The sequence below is a fragment of the Epinephelus moara genome, chromosome 24 (genome assembly GCF_006386435.1).
Source record: "Epinephelus moara isolate mb chromosome 24, YSFRI_EMoa_1.0, whole genome shotgun sequence".
Taxonomy (NCBI): domain Eukaryota; kingdom Metazoa; phylum Chordata; class Actinopteri; order Perciformes; family Serranidae; genus Epinephelus; species Epinephelus moara.
This window is the reverse complement of record NC_065529.1, coordinates 16,891,311-16,908,923: the sequence shown is the minus strand read 5'-3', so window position 1 is coordinate 16,908,923 and position 17,613 is coordinate 16,891,311. Positions and strand designations below refer to the sequence as shown.

At 41.4% G+C, this 17,613-nt stretch overlaps 1 protein-coding gene across 3 annotated transcripts in view; it reads right to left on the bottom strand.

The window, feature by feature from the left end:
• Positions 1-580: 580 nt before the first annotated feature.
• Positions 581-17,613, bottom strand: part of mdfi (MyoD family inhibitor) — a 38,648-nt gene continuing 21,615 nt past the window's right edge. For all 3 annotated transcript variants that reach the window (XM_050039112.1, XM_050039114.1, XM_050039113.1), the window contains exons 4-5: positions 7,803-8,174; positions 581-6,271 (exon numbers count right to left, since the gene is read on the bottom strand). In XM_050039112.1, the coding sequence (XP_049895069.1) occupies positions 6,018-6,271; positions 7,803-8,174 (626 nt within the window). In that variant the 3' untranslated portion in view covers positions 581-6,017. The remainder of the gene's footprint in view (positions 6,272-7,802; positions 8,175-17,613) is intronic.

Sequence of the window (17,613 nt, the reverse complement as noted above, 5' to 3'; positions counted from 1 at the left end):
TTTGTGCATACAGAAAACATAGAAAGCAGCTGACTTGAGTAGAAAGTGATTATCAGATACAATTATAGTCTGCATAAAAATAACTGGTGTAGCCACCATGGCAACACCCATGTATTTGTGGACTATTGTGAAGCCTCAAGTTTGGCTTTTTGGCCGTTGCCATCTTGGATTTTTTTTTTAGAAGTAATGCTGTTTGTGGCACCATTGCAATGGCCTATTTTTTCACCCCCAGAGGTTGCCGCTGGGATACAGTGTGTTCTTTCCTTATTGGTCGTGGATACATGTCTTGCCTTCTTATTAGTTACGTAAGTGTGCCAAGCAGTGCAGGTAAGAAGGTCAAATGTTTGAATATAGTTTAAGCAGCATCTTGAATTTCAGTAACTCAAAACTGCACAGGTGATGAATAAGCACTTCTTTGTTATTAGATTCATTTCATGGCATTGCTTCATGGACATTTTCTAATAGGGTAGACTACAGTGCAACAGGACTATTTATGTAACCATAATGCAATAAGGCCTTAATTTAATAAGCATGGAGCCTATGTGAAAACGAAGAAAGAATGATACATGTAGCCTGGAGTTCACATTGTTTATTCAGTATTAAACTAAGAGATTTTAATGTGACTTCCAGGACAGCAATTCAAATTGACATAAAATGGGGGTAGTGTAAACAAAATGACATTATAGTGGACTACAGTCTAGTAACAATTCAGCTGGGCTAGAATCATTTTACAAGTACTAGCAGAGGTGGCCAGCCCTTTAAACCAATATCCAAATTACATCTCATAAAAAGATAATAAATCCATGAAAGTCAACAGTTACAAATTTCTGTAGTCAAGGTAATTCTAAGACAAAATACTGATAATACTGAGTATGGACAACGTTGAAAGTAAACATGGGTTTTCTTCCAGTATTACTATAATAGCTTGATTGAGAACAAATATTTGGAGATCCAGTCTGACACAACATCAATTCCGTATCTCCAAACCATCTCAACAATCCAGAGAATGACCCCAATGTAAGAACAGCGTTCATCTGGGGACTTTCTATGTCCAGACAGCGTTCTCCATCTCCAGACCAAGCAAGTAGTGTTTTCCCTCCCTCCAGACTGCCTCCATCCTCTGCAAATTGCAAAGCACTTCTTAGCATAGACATAAAGTCGTATTTAATGATCAAGTCATAAAATATTATTCCAACATCATTAAATAAAACTTAAATGATGTGTTCACTGTTTTTCAACCCAAACCTTATTAAAAATGTTGTTTCACATGATTTATGTTGTACTGACAGACTTAGCACTCTGCTGCACCTCCTCACTGCACTTTACAGTCCAACAGGACCTGCTCAAAAACTCAGGTGAAGCTACTTTTTGGAAACCAGGAACCTCACAGGAGAGTCAGACATGTTTATATGATCTACTGCCAAAAAGAGAGTTGCAAAGCCATGCTGTCTGTCACAGGTAGTTTTTTTGTTGACTTTATTCCTCCAGTTACATCTGAGCTGGAGACAGGAATTTGAGCAAAGTAAAAATCAGTCCAACATAATGGAAAGCAACGTTTGCGAGCACAGATAAGCCTGTCTGGGAGCTTCCCATTTATGAAAACTGTGTTTATTTTGATTTTGAAGGCCTTAAAGATAGCCCCTTTTGACTGTGTTTGAGTCCAGTGAGATGCTGCAGCAGTGGTAAGAATCTTGAAATGTGAGTGAGGTTGTGGTTATGCACAGTCATAAATGATAGGAAACAACACGTCGATTGGGTTGGGTCAATAAACAGTGAAACTATTGTTTTCACTGTAAAATGAGCAGGTTGGAAACATATGTTAATATGCAGTCATAGTCCTGCTTGCCTTAAAGGGACAGTGCATCTCAAAATCAAAGACATATTTTTCCTGTTACTTGTAGTTTGATCTTTTAATCTAGATTGTTTTGGTATGAGTTGTTGAATGTTTGAGATATCAGCTGAAGAGATGTCTGCCTTCCCTCCAATATAATGGAACTAGATGGCACTCGGCTTGTAGTGCTCAAAGTGCCAAAAAATGTATTTAATAAACTCAACAGCAATGTCCTTTTTTTTTCAAAAATCATAGTCATAGTTACTCCGGATAATCCACAGACCTTGTTGTAAGCAGTTTCATGTAGGAACTATTTTCCTTCTACCAAACTACATCTGCCAACTGTATCACCACGCAGAAGGAAGTGTGCATCTACTCATAAACGAGAGACTTGTGCTCGACTCATGCTTATGACAGCACAAGATGTATAATAGCGGTCCCCTTGGCTGAGCTGTGACATTAGATTGTTCAGTGGTGTTAGGTTAGCTAGCTTCCTTTTGTGTGGTGATATAGTAGTTGGCGGATGTAGTTTGGTAGAAAGTAAAAAGTTCCTGCATGAAACTGTTCACAACAAGGTCTGTGGATTATCTTGAGTAAGTGGGTCATGATTTCTGGAAAGAGACATTGCTGCTGAGTTTTTCTGTTGAGTTTCTGGTCCTATGAGCACCATATGCCGAGTGCCATCTATTGCCATTATCTTGAAGAGAAGGTCAACAACTCTACAGTTGGTATCTCTAACACTCAGCAACTCACACCAAAACAATCTTGACTGATAAATATGCTACAATTAAGAGGAAGATATGCACATTTTGAATTTGGAGGTGAACTATCTCTTTAACAAAGCAGTTTGATGAAAGCAAGATGAAGTGTTCATCGTAACCCTGCCAGCTAACAGGCAGAGTAGCTGCACTGTTGTCACCAGTGGAGGCCAGCTATGCTAAAATTAGCTTATTAGCTAACTAACATTTGTAGACTCATTTTTATTATTTGTCATGGTTAATCTCTGTTGTTGACAAACCAGATTGTTTTTTGTTTTTTAATCACTCCTGTAGACCACATCACTGTGACGTCATGCTAACAACAACATTCACTTCCAGGTAGACACAATTGTAGAGATATGTGCAATTGGCATATTTGTTGGTTTCTGTTGTAATTTTCAGCCATAACTATAATGTTGAAAGACATATAGTTAAACACTTTGGTCCAACCTATCTGACATTTCTGCTGTGCCAGTGTTATGTACTGTGTTGCTTTGCTATCATCTTTGATAAACTAAATCTATCAGCACAGAAGCTCAGGTATGTACTGCTGTGGATGTAACTGCAGCAAAATTTAATGTAGTCTCATAATAAAATCTATCAGTGTGAGTGTACACTATATTTAGTATATTTGCCCCGCTTTATCTTTGATGCTAACTAAGGGTGGGGGAAAAAACTGATATAGCAAAGTATCACGATATTTTCATCACGTGTCATGGAGCATTTTTTTTATCATATAAATTACTAATATTACAAATAGAAATTAAACTTTTAGTAGCCTACTAGAATAATAAAAGCAATTGCTTTTCAGTCCACTAGATACATCTTGCTACTGCAAAAAAAAAAGTCAAAAAAAAAAAAAAAAAGGGTGAAATAATTTACAGTTGAAAAAAGGTAATATATCGCCACGTTTTATCGCAATACTCAGCATATCACAATAATATTGTATTGTAACTTGAGTATCGTGATAATATCGTGTCATGGATCCTTTGGTTATTCCCACGCCTAATGCTAACTGATCAAAGCGGCGACGGACTATTAACTCCAGTGTTCTGCTAAGTAAAATTACTGTTTGTGTCAGTGGAGTCTGGTGGCTTCAATATGATGGCTTCAATGACCTCTATCTCAAATCGCTGTCTGACAGCAAAGTAAAGCGGTGAAAATATTCAAAATATAGCATACACTTAAACTGATATTTATTTTTTTGGTGGACTTCTTTTAGGTGTCTAAAAATAAATTACTTGAGGCGGCATTAGTTTAGTGCCATTTGATTTTATGTGTGTTTTATGTTTTCTACCTGGAAGTTATTGTAGATAAACATTGTGATTCAGCCTATTGTTTTGTGACTTGGTAGGTCTGGTGACAGAGAACACATCCCCAGAAGAAGCAACATCGTCAGAATCGGCATTTGGAATATGTTTTAAATTCAAACAAATGACATTGTTATCACATCTATACACAACATTACATAATCCAGTTCTCCCTTCATAAATCTCTCTGTACTGTAAAGAAATTGCATTGTTTTCCAGGGCTCTCCAGGATTTTGTCTCAGTTGAGTTGGAACATGTGTCAAAATTTGAAACACGTTCAATCTGATATAAACAGACATGAAGAGTCATATTATCTTCGCAAGCTGATTTCCAAAAAACTTGCATTTTCTGCTTTGGTGCTATCAGGTGGATTTACAGCCTTAGTGTATAGTCTTAATCAACAGTGTTATATTTCAGCCCTTAAAAATAGGGTTTAACCAACCACAGCCACATTAGCATAGCAAAGACCCTTCAAAGTACAAGCAAGTGTAGGTCTAGAAACCAAGGTCCAGTAAGAGGAAAACTCTTTGGTATTTCCAAGGGAAAAAAAGGATTGCACAAACAGTATTTGATCAGAGAGGAGAGAGATTTGTATCAAGTTATTTTAAAATGCACAACAGATCTAGGTGACATCTCAAGAGGTATTGGGTTGGTGAAGGTATGCATCTGAGCGTACGAGAGTGCGGGCCTGTTATCAAAAGAGTACCATTCATACTACGAGCGTATGGATCTAACTTAGCATAATGTCGTGAGATTTTCACTCAAGGAATTAAATTAGATGTTGAGCAATGTCTGCTGAACAGAGAGCCCGGCGAAACCCGATAACACAGAAATGTGATTTTCACATTAGAGGAGAAATGCAAATATCTTAACTAAAATCTACAAAACAAGGATTAATAGAGATTTGGTAAAGGCGAGGAATCTACTTGAAAATTCAGGCCTTAAGCTAAGCCAAGGCCATTTGTTCACATAGCAAGAACGACAAAGAAAAATGAAATGTATTTAAAAAAAGAGATGATGCCTTCCAATCCTCTACCAGTCCTTTGCCAGTTCTGACCATTCAGATGAGGAGGAAATCACTGAATACAGCTGAAGACCCTCCAAACAAACAATGTACGAGTCACCATGATGTGAAACATTAAACGAGGAGAGCCTTTTGATTAAGAACTCTCTCCCTTCACATGTTAGAGGAGAGAACGTGTCCATGACCGATGCTATCAACCATTCGCTCTGATGTCCATCACTTACAGTACTCATTTAATGGGACCCATCTTCAGGCTGATGCATGACGCGATCATGTTTCTTCTCTGAATAAGTCCGTTAAGTGAGATGCATATTGACAAAAGAAGTTTGTAATATTGCCACAAGCCACCATTAATGTTTTTTCTATTTTGTGCATTGCAACAAGGACAAAGACAGCAGTGGATTTAACATCCTCCGCTAAGGGTGTGTGTGTGTGTGTGTGTGTGTGTGTGTGTGTGTGTGTCACAAAGGCCACTGTAAGCAATCTAACTGGAAGACTTTAACCTTGCCAAGGACAGGAGGACAGACTACATTTCTACTGAGATCTGAGCGTCCATTTTCCCATTATGCTGCTGCTCTTATCTTCAGAAACACTAAAATCCGGTTAAATGGAGCCATTTTCTCATTTGCCTTTGGAGGTCATTTTTCATGCTTGGAGAACTCCAGTCATTCAGACGGCACAAGGGGCTCCATTGTAATAATAGCTTGTTCTGTGAGGGTCCAGAGGCCCGGTCTGCACAGCCTCGTGGACCACAGCTGGAACTCACTCCGCACCATACATCCAGCTGTGTAGCAATGGACCGACAGCAAAGACAAGGCAGGGAAGCTACTGTCCCATCATTTGATCAATAAAGGAGGGAAGAATTCACCAGTGACTGCTTTCAGCAGCTTTTTCTTGGCAAACCTTGTAAGAAACATTGGACATATTGTGAAGCCAACTAGGCCAGCCATATAGTGTAAACCACAGAGCCCAGGCAACAAAGACTGGGTGGAGCACTTCTCAGCTCTGATAAGGCACTGGTCGAAGTTGTTCCTGGGCTTGTGGGAGTGTGTAGCAGACGTCTACTTTGCCCCCTGTGGTGGTGGCGGGGGTCCTCAGGAGGAGAAGCAAAGGCTGCAGCACTCCATGCAGATCTCCAGGCAGTCTGCAGACTCACAGCAGGCGTCGATGATGCCACAGTCCATGTCGCAGGGCAGGTCACAGTCGCCACACTCCTCCGAAGCACAGCAGCAGCAGAAACATGAGTCGTCACCCGCACAGGAGCCGCAGGTGGCGCAGTCCAGCACGATGTTACACAGAGTTAGGAACTCACAAAAGAGGCAGGCCAGAATACAGTGGACACAGCAGTCTGGGGAGAAAGAGAAGCAGACAGAGTGAGTTTCTTAATGTTCACCAGTCATAATTATTTTCTTATGTAACCAGTTTGTCTTCTAATAGGCTTTTCTTTTTCTCCTTTATCCAGTATTTTCCTTCTCTGTGTGCTTTGGCATCACAAACGTATTTATATGTCACGCCAATAAAGCAAACTGAAATTTAAAAAATGAAACTGAGTCATAAATAGTTTGGCAGTGCAGTCACTGTGATAGGTCAGAAATCATGAGACATGATGGAGTAATTAGCTCATATAAAAACATTTTTCTTCAGAGACTAAGGACTGCCAATGTCCTGGTGGCATTAGCACAAAGACTTGCTCTTGAATAGAGAGTAAAAAAAAAAAACCTAATTTCTGGTGTTACCAAATCTCCTTTAGTAATAAGCCTGTTATCTTTACCTCTCTGCTCAACCACAGAACCACTCCTCTTTGTAAAGCTCTCAGTGTCGGTGTTAGTCATGCAGAAGACAGTACAGTCTGTACTTGTGTTTGTTAAAAGGAACAGTTACGTTAAACTGAAAATGACTAACATTAGGGCTGCACAATATATTGCTTTTTATCTTTATTGCGATGTCAACTTGCGTGATGAAAACATCGCGGAACACTGGGATATTCCACTTTTAAAATACTAACAATGTATTAATTACTTCCTGTCTTTAGGCACTATTTGTTGGCCAATCAGACAGAGCCCTCGCTGTCAGGCATCAGCTGACTGCACATATGCTAGTGAGGTTTATTAGACAAGTGCTGCTGTACTATTCTGAAAAAACTGACAAGATGAGTGCAGACAAAAGTGCCAATGCTAGAGAGGAACTGGTGCCTAAAAAAATAGCTCTTCAGCCGTCTGGCAGTATTTTGGATACAAGAGAGACGATGTGGCACAAGCACAGGTATTGTGCAAGTCTGAGTCGGGAACTGAGTACGCTTTCATACCTTTATATTTTTCACAGCTAATGTTGTTAATACCATATTCAACAATGTTATGGCATATCACATATTTTCTTCATATTCTGCAGCCCTGATAAATACAGTACTATTTGCAGTTTGCCACGGATCCAGATTGTTTACTTTTAAAGACACTTAAGTTGACACAACCACTGAAGCCATGACAAGAGGATGGATACAAAAGGAATGACAACATTAACGTATTTAAATATTTTCTAGCCTGAAGCATTTCTCCTTTTGTTTTTGAAAAATCATTTTTCAGTGGAAATGTGCAGTTGGTAAAGTTTTATAAATGCAATTACAATGCAAATTTTGAGCGGGTACAACAATACACTCTTCAGCTTTTTATGTTTATGTTAAACTACTAGTGCTAATTAATGGCAAAACCTTAGAAATTACAAAAAAGCAGTGATTTCTATTACTGCTTTTTGGGTCAGAGAAGATGTGCAAAGAATTCTGATCCTCCTCTATGACCAGAAGTGTGGAATAAAACTTTGAACCTTGCTAACTATCCCTCCCTCTCCTGCTGCCCCCAGCCCCTCCGTCAGTTTCTGTATCTCACCGTCCTGTGCTTCTGTGGGAATCTGGGAGCTGTTGCTCTTGGAGCTGCTCTTGCTCCTCTTGCTGCTCTGGGAGGTGATGGAGGGGTTGGACTGCAATTTCTTGGTGTGCTTGGGTCCCGCCGAAGAGGACGAGGAGGTGGATGAGCCGCCTCTGGGGAGGGAGCCCAGCTTAGGATGCTCATGAGGGCCCCCGTTCCTGACCCCATTGGACTGGAGGGCGTGCGTGTGAGGTGTGTGTGTGTGATGCGGACAGTGCGTGTGAGGGGAGTGTGTGTGCGCGTGGTGCTTGGCTCCGTTGCGTAGTTGGCTGCTGGGCTGTGTCCGACACGGCTGGGTGTGGTGGATGGGCGTGGATCTGGCTGATGGTTGAGCTGGGGAGGGACAAAAGAACATTAATTTACAATAGGCTGTGGACAGTAGGCATATTTAAAATTAATAATGAATTCAGATCAGTTAAGTTCAGATCAGTGATGCTGCTGTCAGTGTGTTCATGTCATATAATTTACAAAATAACCTCCACCACCACTAAGGTCGTATCATTGTGTTTAACTGCCCTACAGCTGTTCCCGTTTTGATCATATATATCCCACAGTGACCAACAGTGCTTTCAATGTCTATACAGGCATGTGAGCATTGCTTTGAGACAGACTTAAAAAAGGTGTTCATTAAAACATTTATAAAACATATGAATAGGACTGAAATAGTGTGTGAGCAGGCTTGCCAACGTGTGGATAATGCAGCTTATCACTGTACAGCTCTGAGGCAGGGCTCGAGGCTCCTTTCAGTGTGCGTGCACACTTGTGCTGCCGCGTCATGGAGAGGGAGGCTCTGGGAAACTAAGTCCAATTACAAAGCCCACCCCAAAAGCAACAGCTCATGGGAAGAGCTCTATCTGACCCCTGATACCACTTGTCTAGACTCTTACACAACTGTACAGAGATGACGGGGGGAAAAGACAGCATAAATGAAAGAGTGTTAGAAAGGAAGAGAGGAGTGTTTGTCTCTGAAAAAAACTATCCTAACCACCTGAGTTTTTGGAAGAATGCACTTTTGATACAACATAAAAAATGTCTCTAAACTAGTGTTGTCATGATACCAAAATTTTGACTTCTACACCAATACCAATTTTAGTGTCACATTTTGTTACACACACCCCCAGAGTCTACTAAATACATTTACAATGAAATCTTTAACTTTCAGAGACATCAGGGCAAATTGCCATAAATCTGAGTCATTTACTGAGTCAAATGTTAATATATTATGCAGCCTATTATAGACTTGCCCTGCACAATACACATGTATTATTTGTAAATAGTTCCAAAATTACATATTATGACATATTTTTTTTTTTTTAGCAAGGGACATTGTTTTCAATACGGGCAATGTTAGGTCTGTGAAATTGAAGGTGGGAGTGTGCTTTTTTTACTGGCCGTTTTGTGAGACCAGATAGACCCTTTTACTGTTAGTAAACAACAAGACGCCATTCTAAGACGCCTGTTTAGCCTACAGCCCTGTGGTGGTAAGTCGTTTTTGAAATTACGTCATTGTGACACTCATAAAGACTTTATAGAGCCACTGTAGTGTAGAAAAGACATCTTAGCTGGTAGCCCTATGCTATTTAGCTTAACTGTTTTAAAAAGCACCAAAAATGAGGCCCCCAAAGTAACTATAGATTCATACATTTCTTATTTTAGAACTAACGTTTTCTTATATGCTTCTCATGCCATTTAGAGTACAGGGTAGGCCTGACATTGACATGCGATGTTAATGATGCACCAACATTACGTATGTCATAATTTAGCAGCTCATCACCATCCTACCAGCTGGCTAGCTAGTTAGCTTATTCGCTAACTTGTAGTGTTTTGTACTCTTTGGAGAGGTCTTGGTGTCTCACTAGTGTGCTTGGCAAGGTGTGAAGTATTACCTCACTTGCTCGACACAGTTTTATAGCACTGTTTGCATTCAGGCTTCGTTATGACAGTAGGTTTACCATCAAATTCGGCCCTAACATTAGGCAAAGTGTTGTAGTCCCACAGCAGACTTCAGCAGCCTGATTTGTAACAGTACAGGGTGTGGAGGCAATATTTATGAAGACGATATGCTGTTTTTGTCAGCAGCAGAAAAAATGAGGCAAAGACATTGCTTCTCTGTCTCAATCAAAGTTTAAGCTGATGCTGCATTAACGGGGATGAATGCACAACCACATGTCCTCTGATTTGGACCACACAAATGCCCGACTTGGCTATCTGCTAGCACTGCTGCCTATTGGAGATTCTGCTAAGTTATACATTTCATCCTCTTAACCAGAGATACATTTGACCTACAAGCACTGAACATTGTGAAGTCCTAATACCGAACTGTTTTTAATGAAAAAGTACACAGAGACTGTGCGCATTTGTTCATCTTGGTTCAGTATATCACTTAGTATATTTTACCTCCAAGTGCTATCGAGTACTAACTACTCAGCGAGAGAGATGGAGGCAGAAAAATGCACCTCCTCTGCCAAACCAAACACACACCCTGAAAAGAAGAATAAAACGGAGGCCTGGTTTTTATATATTATGGTAGTATTTAATACCATCCTATTGAGGCCCTAAATATTTTCTTGACCTGAAAGCATCTGGTGTCGGGAGGTGTGGTGAGAATTAACGGGGCAGGGTAGAGCACAACAGAGCCACAGAAAATCAAAGCTGTACCTCAGATGCACGCACACACAGTTGCGCTGGGAGGCAAACAGAGTGTGGTCCTGAGCTGTAGCTATGAAACACGACGGGCAATAAAAGCGTCTGTTCGATAACCGCTCGGAGACAGATAACCCATCCAGCCCTGTTTTGATTGGCTGACGGCCGTGGTCACACAACCAATCCAGTGTTATTAAAGATTCTTTCATTCAGCGTTTTCTAACTTTGCTCCAGATGTTTGGCAGGCTGCAGGGCCAGTGTGTGTCTGTGTGCATTAGTGTGTAGGCGTGCATGCATATGCAGGGCCAGTGAGAAAGAGCCATACTTTCTCCTCGAAAGTATGTCAAAAGTCAATACCTGCTGCTCTGCTGTGTTATGTCTCTCTCTCTCTTCGTCTTTTCCTCCCTCACTCCATCTCCTCTCTGCCTGTCTTTCTTTCTCATCGCTCTCTCTTTTTGCACAATGCCGTATTTTAACACTCCGAGCTGGCCAGGATGTAGGTCGGTAAGAGAAGAAGCGGATTAGAGAGAGGGGAGGGAAGCTGTGTGCAGTTTTTCAGTATTCCCTCTCGGTCTGTATTGTCCAGGGGATTATGAGTTGTTGAGAAATTCATACTTCTTGTGAGTTTGTGGTGTGTATGTGTATGTGTGTATGTGTATGTGTGTGTGTGTGTGAGTGTATGAGAACAGTACATAGGCGGATCTGGCAGAGAAACAGACAGACGGAGAGAGACGAGGAGTCAGGACTGTCTCCAAACAGAGCTTGAGGTTAGACCCACTCACACACACACAAATATATGCATGCAAGAACACGTGCGGACAGAGAAAAAACACAAGGTCCCTTTGTCTGAGATCAAGAAAGTAGGGGAGAAAGATGGAGTGAGAAAGAGAGAAAACAAAGTCAAAGAAATGGGTTGCTGCTTGTGCATATTTGGACCAGGAAGATGCATGGGTGTGACTCATAAACACAATGATTCAGCAGTGGGAGCTAGTTAAAAATAACAGCAAATAAAGAGCCAAATGACTAACATGATGAGACTGGGAAACCGCAGAGTGTGCGGGTGCGGCGCTAACACAGCGGCATCAACCACTGGGGGTCTTAAGACCTCCTTGATGTGTGTGTATGTACATGTACGTCTGTGCAGATGTGTTGGGCCGCTGAGCGAGCACGAGTGAGTCACCATCAGTTGAATGCAGCAGCACACACACACACACACACCCCATTCACACACCCTCCACCTCTTCCTTCTCTCCTGGCGTCTCTCAGCTACCCTGTACTTACACACCTCCCTCCCAGACCAGAGATCTGCTGTTCATCTCTCTCTCTCTCTACTTATCCTCTGCTGGAATGAGTCACCAGAGTGACTATGAACTCTGTCTGTCTCTATTCCAGCTGCTTTATCCTGCCGTCTCCTCTGGTGCAGTTTGTCTGTCTATGTAGGTTAAAGTGTTGAAAGTGTTGAAATGCCTAAACTACAGACGTGAGATGGTAAGTCACAGAAGTGCAGAAAAATATATTTTTTCCCCTGAGCAAATGTGCACTCCCACATGCAACTTGATTAGTAAACAACACATGGGAAAAAGGATGAATGGATTGAGGGTGAGCGCACCCAAAAATCTGCCTCCTTGCTCACAATACACAAATGAGCATAAATGCTTTTTTGTCCATATTGAGCACAAATGCTGACCAAATGTTTCCTGCTCTCTAAACACTAAAGCAAATGTCGATTGCTTGCAGTGTAATTGTTTTGTCAATGAAGACATATGGCATTAATGATGAAAATAAAGAATGATGTGGGCTTGGCTTGATTGGCGCAAAAGAAGTTCAGTTTCAAAATATTTGCACACCATTTCAAAATCATGTAACCATATTGAAGTGCCTGTAAAACATTTCGCCCCGTCTCCCAGAGACATCTTACCCACTGACTCCGCTCTGGGGTTTTTCTTACAAAGCTGTTTTTAATTGTGAGCCAAAAGTGTCAACTACCAACACTGTGAGAATGGGAAAATGATAAGTTGCTGCTGCAGCTTTCAATGAACTTTTCCCACATTTTTGGCTGCTATACAGCGCTCCAACCAACGCTACAGTGTTAATGAGGCCTGTTTAGTTGCACCCGCTCGCTGTGTTGAAAAAGCACTGTGAACACAGAGTTAAGTCAGATGCACAAGCTTTAAAATTAGGTGTGAGTCACGAAATTGTGACTCACCTTTGGCTAAAATGAAAGGTTCATTCTTGTTACTTTAAATTGGGGAGAAAAAAAGCCATTTGTTTAGAGCAGTGACACTCCATTTACAGTCTGCGGGCCAAATGTGGCCCACGATAGGGTGTGTGGTGCCCTGCTGTCCATTTTCTAATTCATCATGAAAAACTGTCCAATTTTTTTGTACTTTGGATGTAAATAAGATTCCGAAGTGCTGAGAAAGCATCAAAATAGAGCTTTATAAAGAAGTGCCAGGAGAATCCCTTGCACCCCCCTAAGCCCCTGATGTCCTTAAATCTTATAAAAACACCCATGTACACTTGACCTGTATGAAACTGCTTCAACTGAATTTACCTCTTTTATTCATCTTATCTTGTCATTTTGAAAAAGTGGCCCCCGGGCAAAGCAAGTTGATTATCCCTGGTTTAGAGTCTCACCACTTTTACCACACAGTATCCCACCATTTAAATGAAGACAGCAGAGTTTAACAGAGCACCTCTGTTAAAATTCTTACCACAACTTTTTAGTCATAGAAGTCCATTTGATCTTTTTATTTTAACCATAGCATTACTCATACACTTCTCTGTAAAACTTGTGTATCTGGCTGTGGTTGAAACCAATAACTGATGGATCACTGACATCAGTGGTGCTCCTACATGCACTGTATGTTTGTGCCAAAGCCTGCAAAATCTGCCTCACCTTATCTGTAGCTACCAATAGAAAGCTTAAACCTTTTCCTAGTGGGCAGTTAACTTACAGAACATACAATATGATGTGCATACAGCGTCACAATAAGGAAGGTTTATGCAACAGACAAATCTAAAGACAGAGGTACAACAGGTAGGTCTGATTTCATTGTGAGTGTTACTGTGTTAAAACGACATGTTTCAGTTGCCTTTTAGGTTCAGTTGTCGGAGCTTGTTTCGGCCCCTGAGGGTGTACTCGAGAGCTGCACTTCTAGCAAAGGACAGCAAAAAAGAGTTAAGTATTTGAGGAACTTTTGAACCCAATCAATCCTTATGATAGCAAACAATCACCAGAAACAGAAAATAACAGGAATTAGCCTTTAAACAGTAGGCGTATTAACCACAAAAAAAAAAAGGTACGATTATGACAGCACTCTAATTTGACTTTTTAATATTGCCACAAGGACGTTTTGGGCAAGAAACCCTACTTCAGTGTGTATTCTGGCAATTCCACCTATAGGGCGTCTTGCCCAAAACGTCTGTGTAGCAATATTAAAAAGTCAAATTGGAGTGCTGTCCTACTCTTTCTGTATTTATTATCTACAATATGGATCCAGCACCAAGTCTTAAAGGTCTTATCCTGAGCTGAATGTGTTGTGTCTTATTTATTTTGCATTAACCACAAATCACTGAGATGCTCTCTTTCACTATAAAGTGTTGACATACAATAACCTAAATATGATCAAACTACCTCAGCACTCAAAGGGTCAGCCGATATTAAGTTGACTGATGTGTTCGTGCCTGCACATGTTTGCGGAAGAGCCGCCTCTATACCAGGAAAAACACAGCTGTGCATGGGCATAAGTCTTTTGTATCTTGTTTTGAACTTTGCCAAAGTACATTTCTTTGTTTTTGTGTTTGACTGAAAACATGAAACATGACATTAGCTGACGCAAAACAACAACTTGCCCAATACCCAAAAGTTCTGGAAAAACTGTTCAATTTTTCATGTGGTTGTTTGACATTCAGAAACACTATTTATTCCCTTAAACCCAGCTGCTGGAAAGGCATTTAGGTTCACTGTTTTTTTGCAACATTTGACTCATTTGTGTGAATTTCACCTGACAAATGAATGGAAACAGTGCGCAAATATTTCAAGGAGAGAGTCAGGGCCTGTTTTCTGAAGAAAAGAGGAAACAGCAGCGGAGTTGCAAGAACAACATGACACACAGCAACACTAAACCCTGACCTGAGGCATCAGCCAGCCACGTTGTTCACACATGACCCACCACTACCCGCACAGCTGGACTTTCCAACACTGTGTCACCCTTATCTGACAGTAAAATATTGGTTTAAATGTGACCAACAAAGAGATGGTAAGTTCAGAGGAAGACAAGAGAGACTGAAAGAAAAGGAAGGAGAGAATTAAGGCAGAGGAACAGAGATGGAAAACAGCTTCAGCACAGTGACTGGTCTCTAATTAAAGGCAATGTCACAGTCCTGTTAGATTTCCCACCAACAACACACTGCACACTCCTCCCCTTTGATGACAAGATAATAACAAACAGCCCCACTCAGCATTTCCCTTACACTCCATGCCCTCATTCACACATGTATAACAAAGAGCTGTCTTCTATCTGGTTTATGTCATGACCTCATTCAGTGAAAAGATTTCAAACTGATAAAAATAAACAAAGTGAACGTGTCATAAATGCTACTGTGATGCTGTCAGTGATGAATTACATGTGTCAATGTTTCCTCGAGAGTCCAAAAGAGTGTGAGCAGTTAAACATCTGTGAACATGTGTGTCCTGCTGCGGCCGTGACGTCAAAGACGGCAGTGTATTCATGACATCACTGACAGGGATGTGTGCGCTTGTGCGTGCGTGTTCGACTGGGGTCATAACACACACTCACATATGTTAACAGCTCTCTCTGCACATTGTTCTCAGACAGCTTGTCATAGGCCCAGGGCCAGACGCATTCTATAGCTCTGATGTCATCACTGCGAGACGGGGCATACGGGATGAGGAGCTTTTCTCTTTTTGCTTCTGTTTCCTCACCCTCTCACTCGCAAACACACTGGCACACACATTCACAGATGTCACGCAGCCATGACCTCACCACAGACCTGAGTCACAGCTATTTTGTAACGTCTTCATGCTCATTTTGAAGCCAGAGGAACACAAGATGATTGATTGATTGGTTGCAGATGACACAGACCATATATTAAACTGCACTCAGGCTGATAGTGGCTTATGGGGTTCAGAGATGATACACAAACCAACTGTTAAGCAGACAAGCACGCATATTCACCTGAATAATGGGTAAAGTTTTGAACTCCCACTGTTAAGTTTGTGGTTCAAGTCCCGTGAACACGTGTGATTGTGTAAGTTGCAGAAGGAGGAAGCTATGGATGAAGGGAGGAGGCACATGAAGGCAAATGGAAAGCCAGTGAGGACTGGTGTTCATGGCGGTACATTTTGTCCGAGCCTACTGTAGTTGCATAACCTTCCCGGCACAGCATATGGAGCTGGTGGGTTTCATAGATTTTATTGGGATGTAAAAGAAAGTACAGAGAGAGAAAGAGGCAGAAAGAAAACCTAATCCAAACATCTCAGCCTTCCAGCCTGGGCTTGAAATAGACACAGTAGACAGGACAGGTAGAGGCACAAACATAGACGGAGACAGCGGACATTCACACACCTACTCAAAACGCACTGCATTCACCTACTTATCCATTTCCTGACCGAACTGCTGGTTATTTAGTTACCGCAAACTAGCTATTACCACGGGGCAGGTTTGTGTGTTTCTGCACGTCACCCACGGCTGGCCCTGGATTCCAAGAAAGAAATGCTAGTTTTCTAGCACATGCTCAGATTTCAGCTTACTCAATCGCACCCCATTCACTTACACCATCCCTCCTCGTCTTTGAATGACAGGAAGGACAGATTTAGACCGCTGTAGGGCATTTAAAAATTTTACAGTGCTTTTAGGTTAGAGGCAAAGCATCCAGACAACTTACAGTTTTGTGGGTGTTTATTATTGTGAAGTTCGGTCTTCTAAGTGAATAAATGACATAGCAGAACTAGTTTGAGGATTAGGTCGAGATTCTACTTATTTCAAACTGGAGTGAAAGCAAGAAAAATATATGTGGCGGGGTAATGACATAGCACACTTGCGTAACCTTTGGCTTAGCTACAGAGAGTTGGAGCGACTGCACATCAAGGAGAGTCTCTGGCTGAAACATAACCGTGGGACTTGTAATATGAGGGAGGGAAATGGGTGTTGGCGATTGGTGATATGACTCTGGAAGGAGAGCTTCCAGGTGTTGCGACGCCCCTCGCCAGCAAACTGAGGTGGAGAGGTGCTGATAGAGTGTAATGAGTGGACAGCTGGGGATTTTGGGAAGTAGTTTAGACTTGGACAGCTGAGTGTAAATAAAACACACAGAATACGAGACACTTTGGTCTCTCCTCCGGCAATTTTCTTACTTCAGAACAACAGCCAACTACAGTAGCAATTCTATGTTACAGCAATGAGAAATGTTATTGGAGTGGATTGGGCAAAAACAGTTTCACAGATCACAGTGTAGAGAGCCCAGCTTCTGGTTTCTGTTACAGAAGTAAGAGAACCTCACTGAAAATCACACTGACATTTGTAATAATGCAAATGACTAAGAATCCAGCCCTGGAACAAAACCATGCTCCACTTTATGCTGTGTGGTTTAATCCATATGTCTAGACCAATGACTGGATATAAAGATGGACAACGCGTCTCCAATTCCTCCCACTGTACAAAAATGAAGCCAAAATATCCAGGATACGGCTGCTGCCAACTTGCCCTGATGACGTCATTGGGTGCCAGAGTCTGTGCAGTAGTGATCTTTGGTGTATCAAGTTCCTGCTGTCTGACCAATCGTGAGCAGCTACACTGATCGCAAGAACACTGATTGGCAAACACAGCTGTCAATCATGATGGCACACCCTCTCTTTATACCATCAAATAGCTAATTAAAACAAAACTAATCAGAAAAACAGACACTTGAACATGCATCAGCCTGATAAAAAGTACCAACAATGACTAAAACTATTGTTGGGAAAGATTTATTTGACATGTACCTTGAACTTTTAGTTTGGTTCATGTCCCATTGCAGGGTTTGACCCATACTGCAGCTGGCCATGAGATGTTTTGGCTTCACTTCAGGGGAGCTGTCACATTATCTATCTTTATTTCACAGTCAA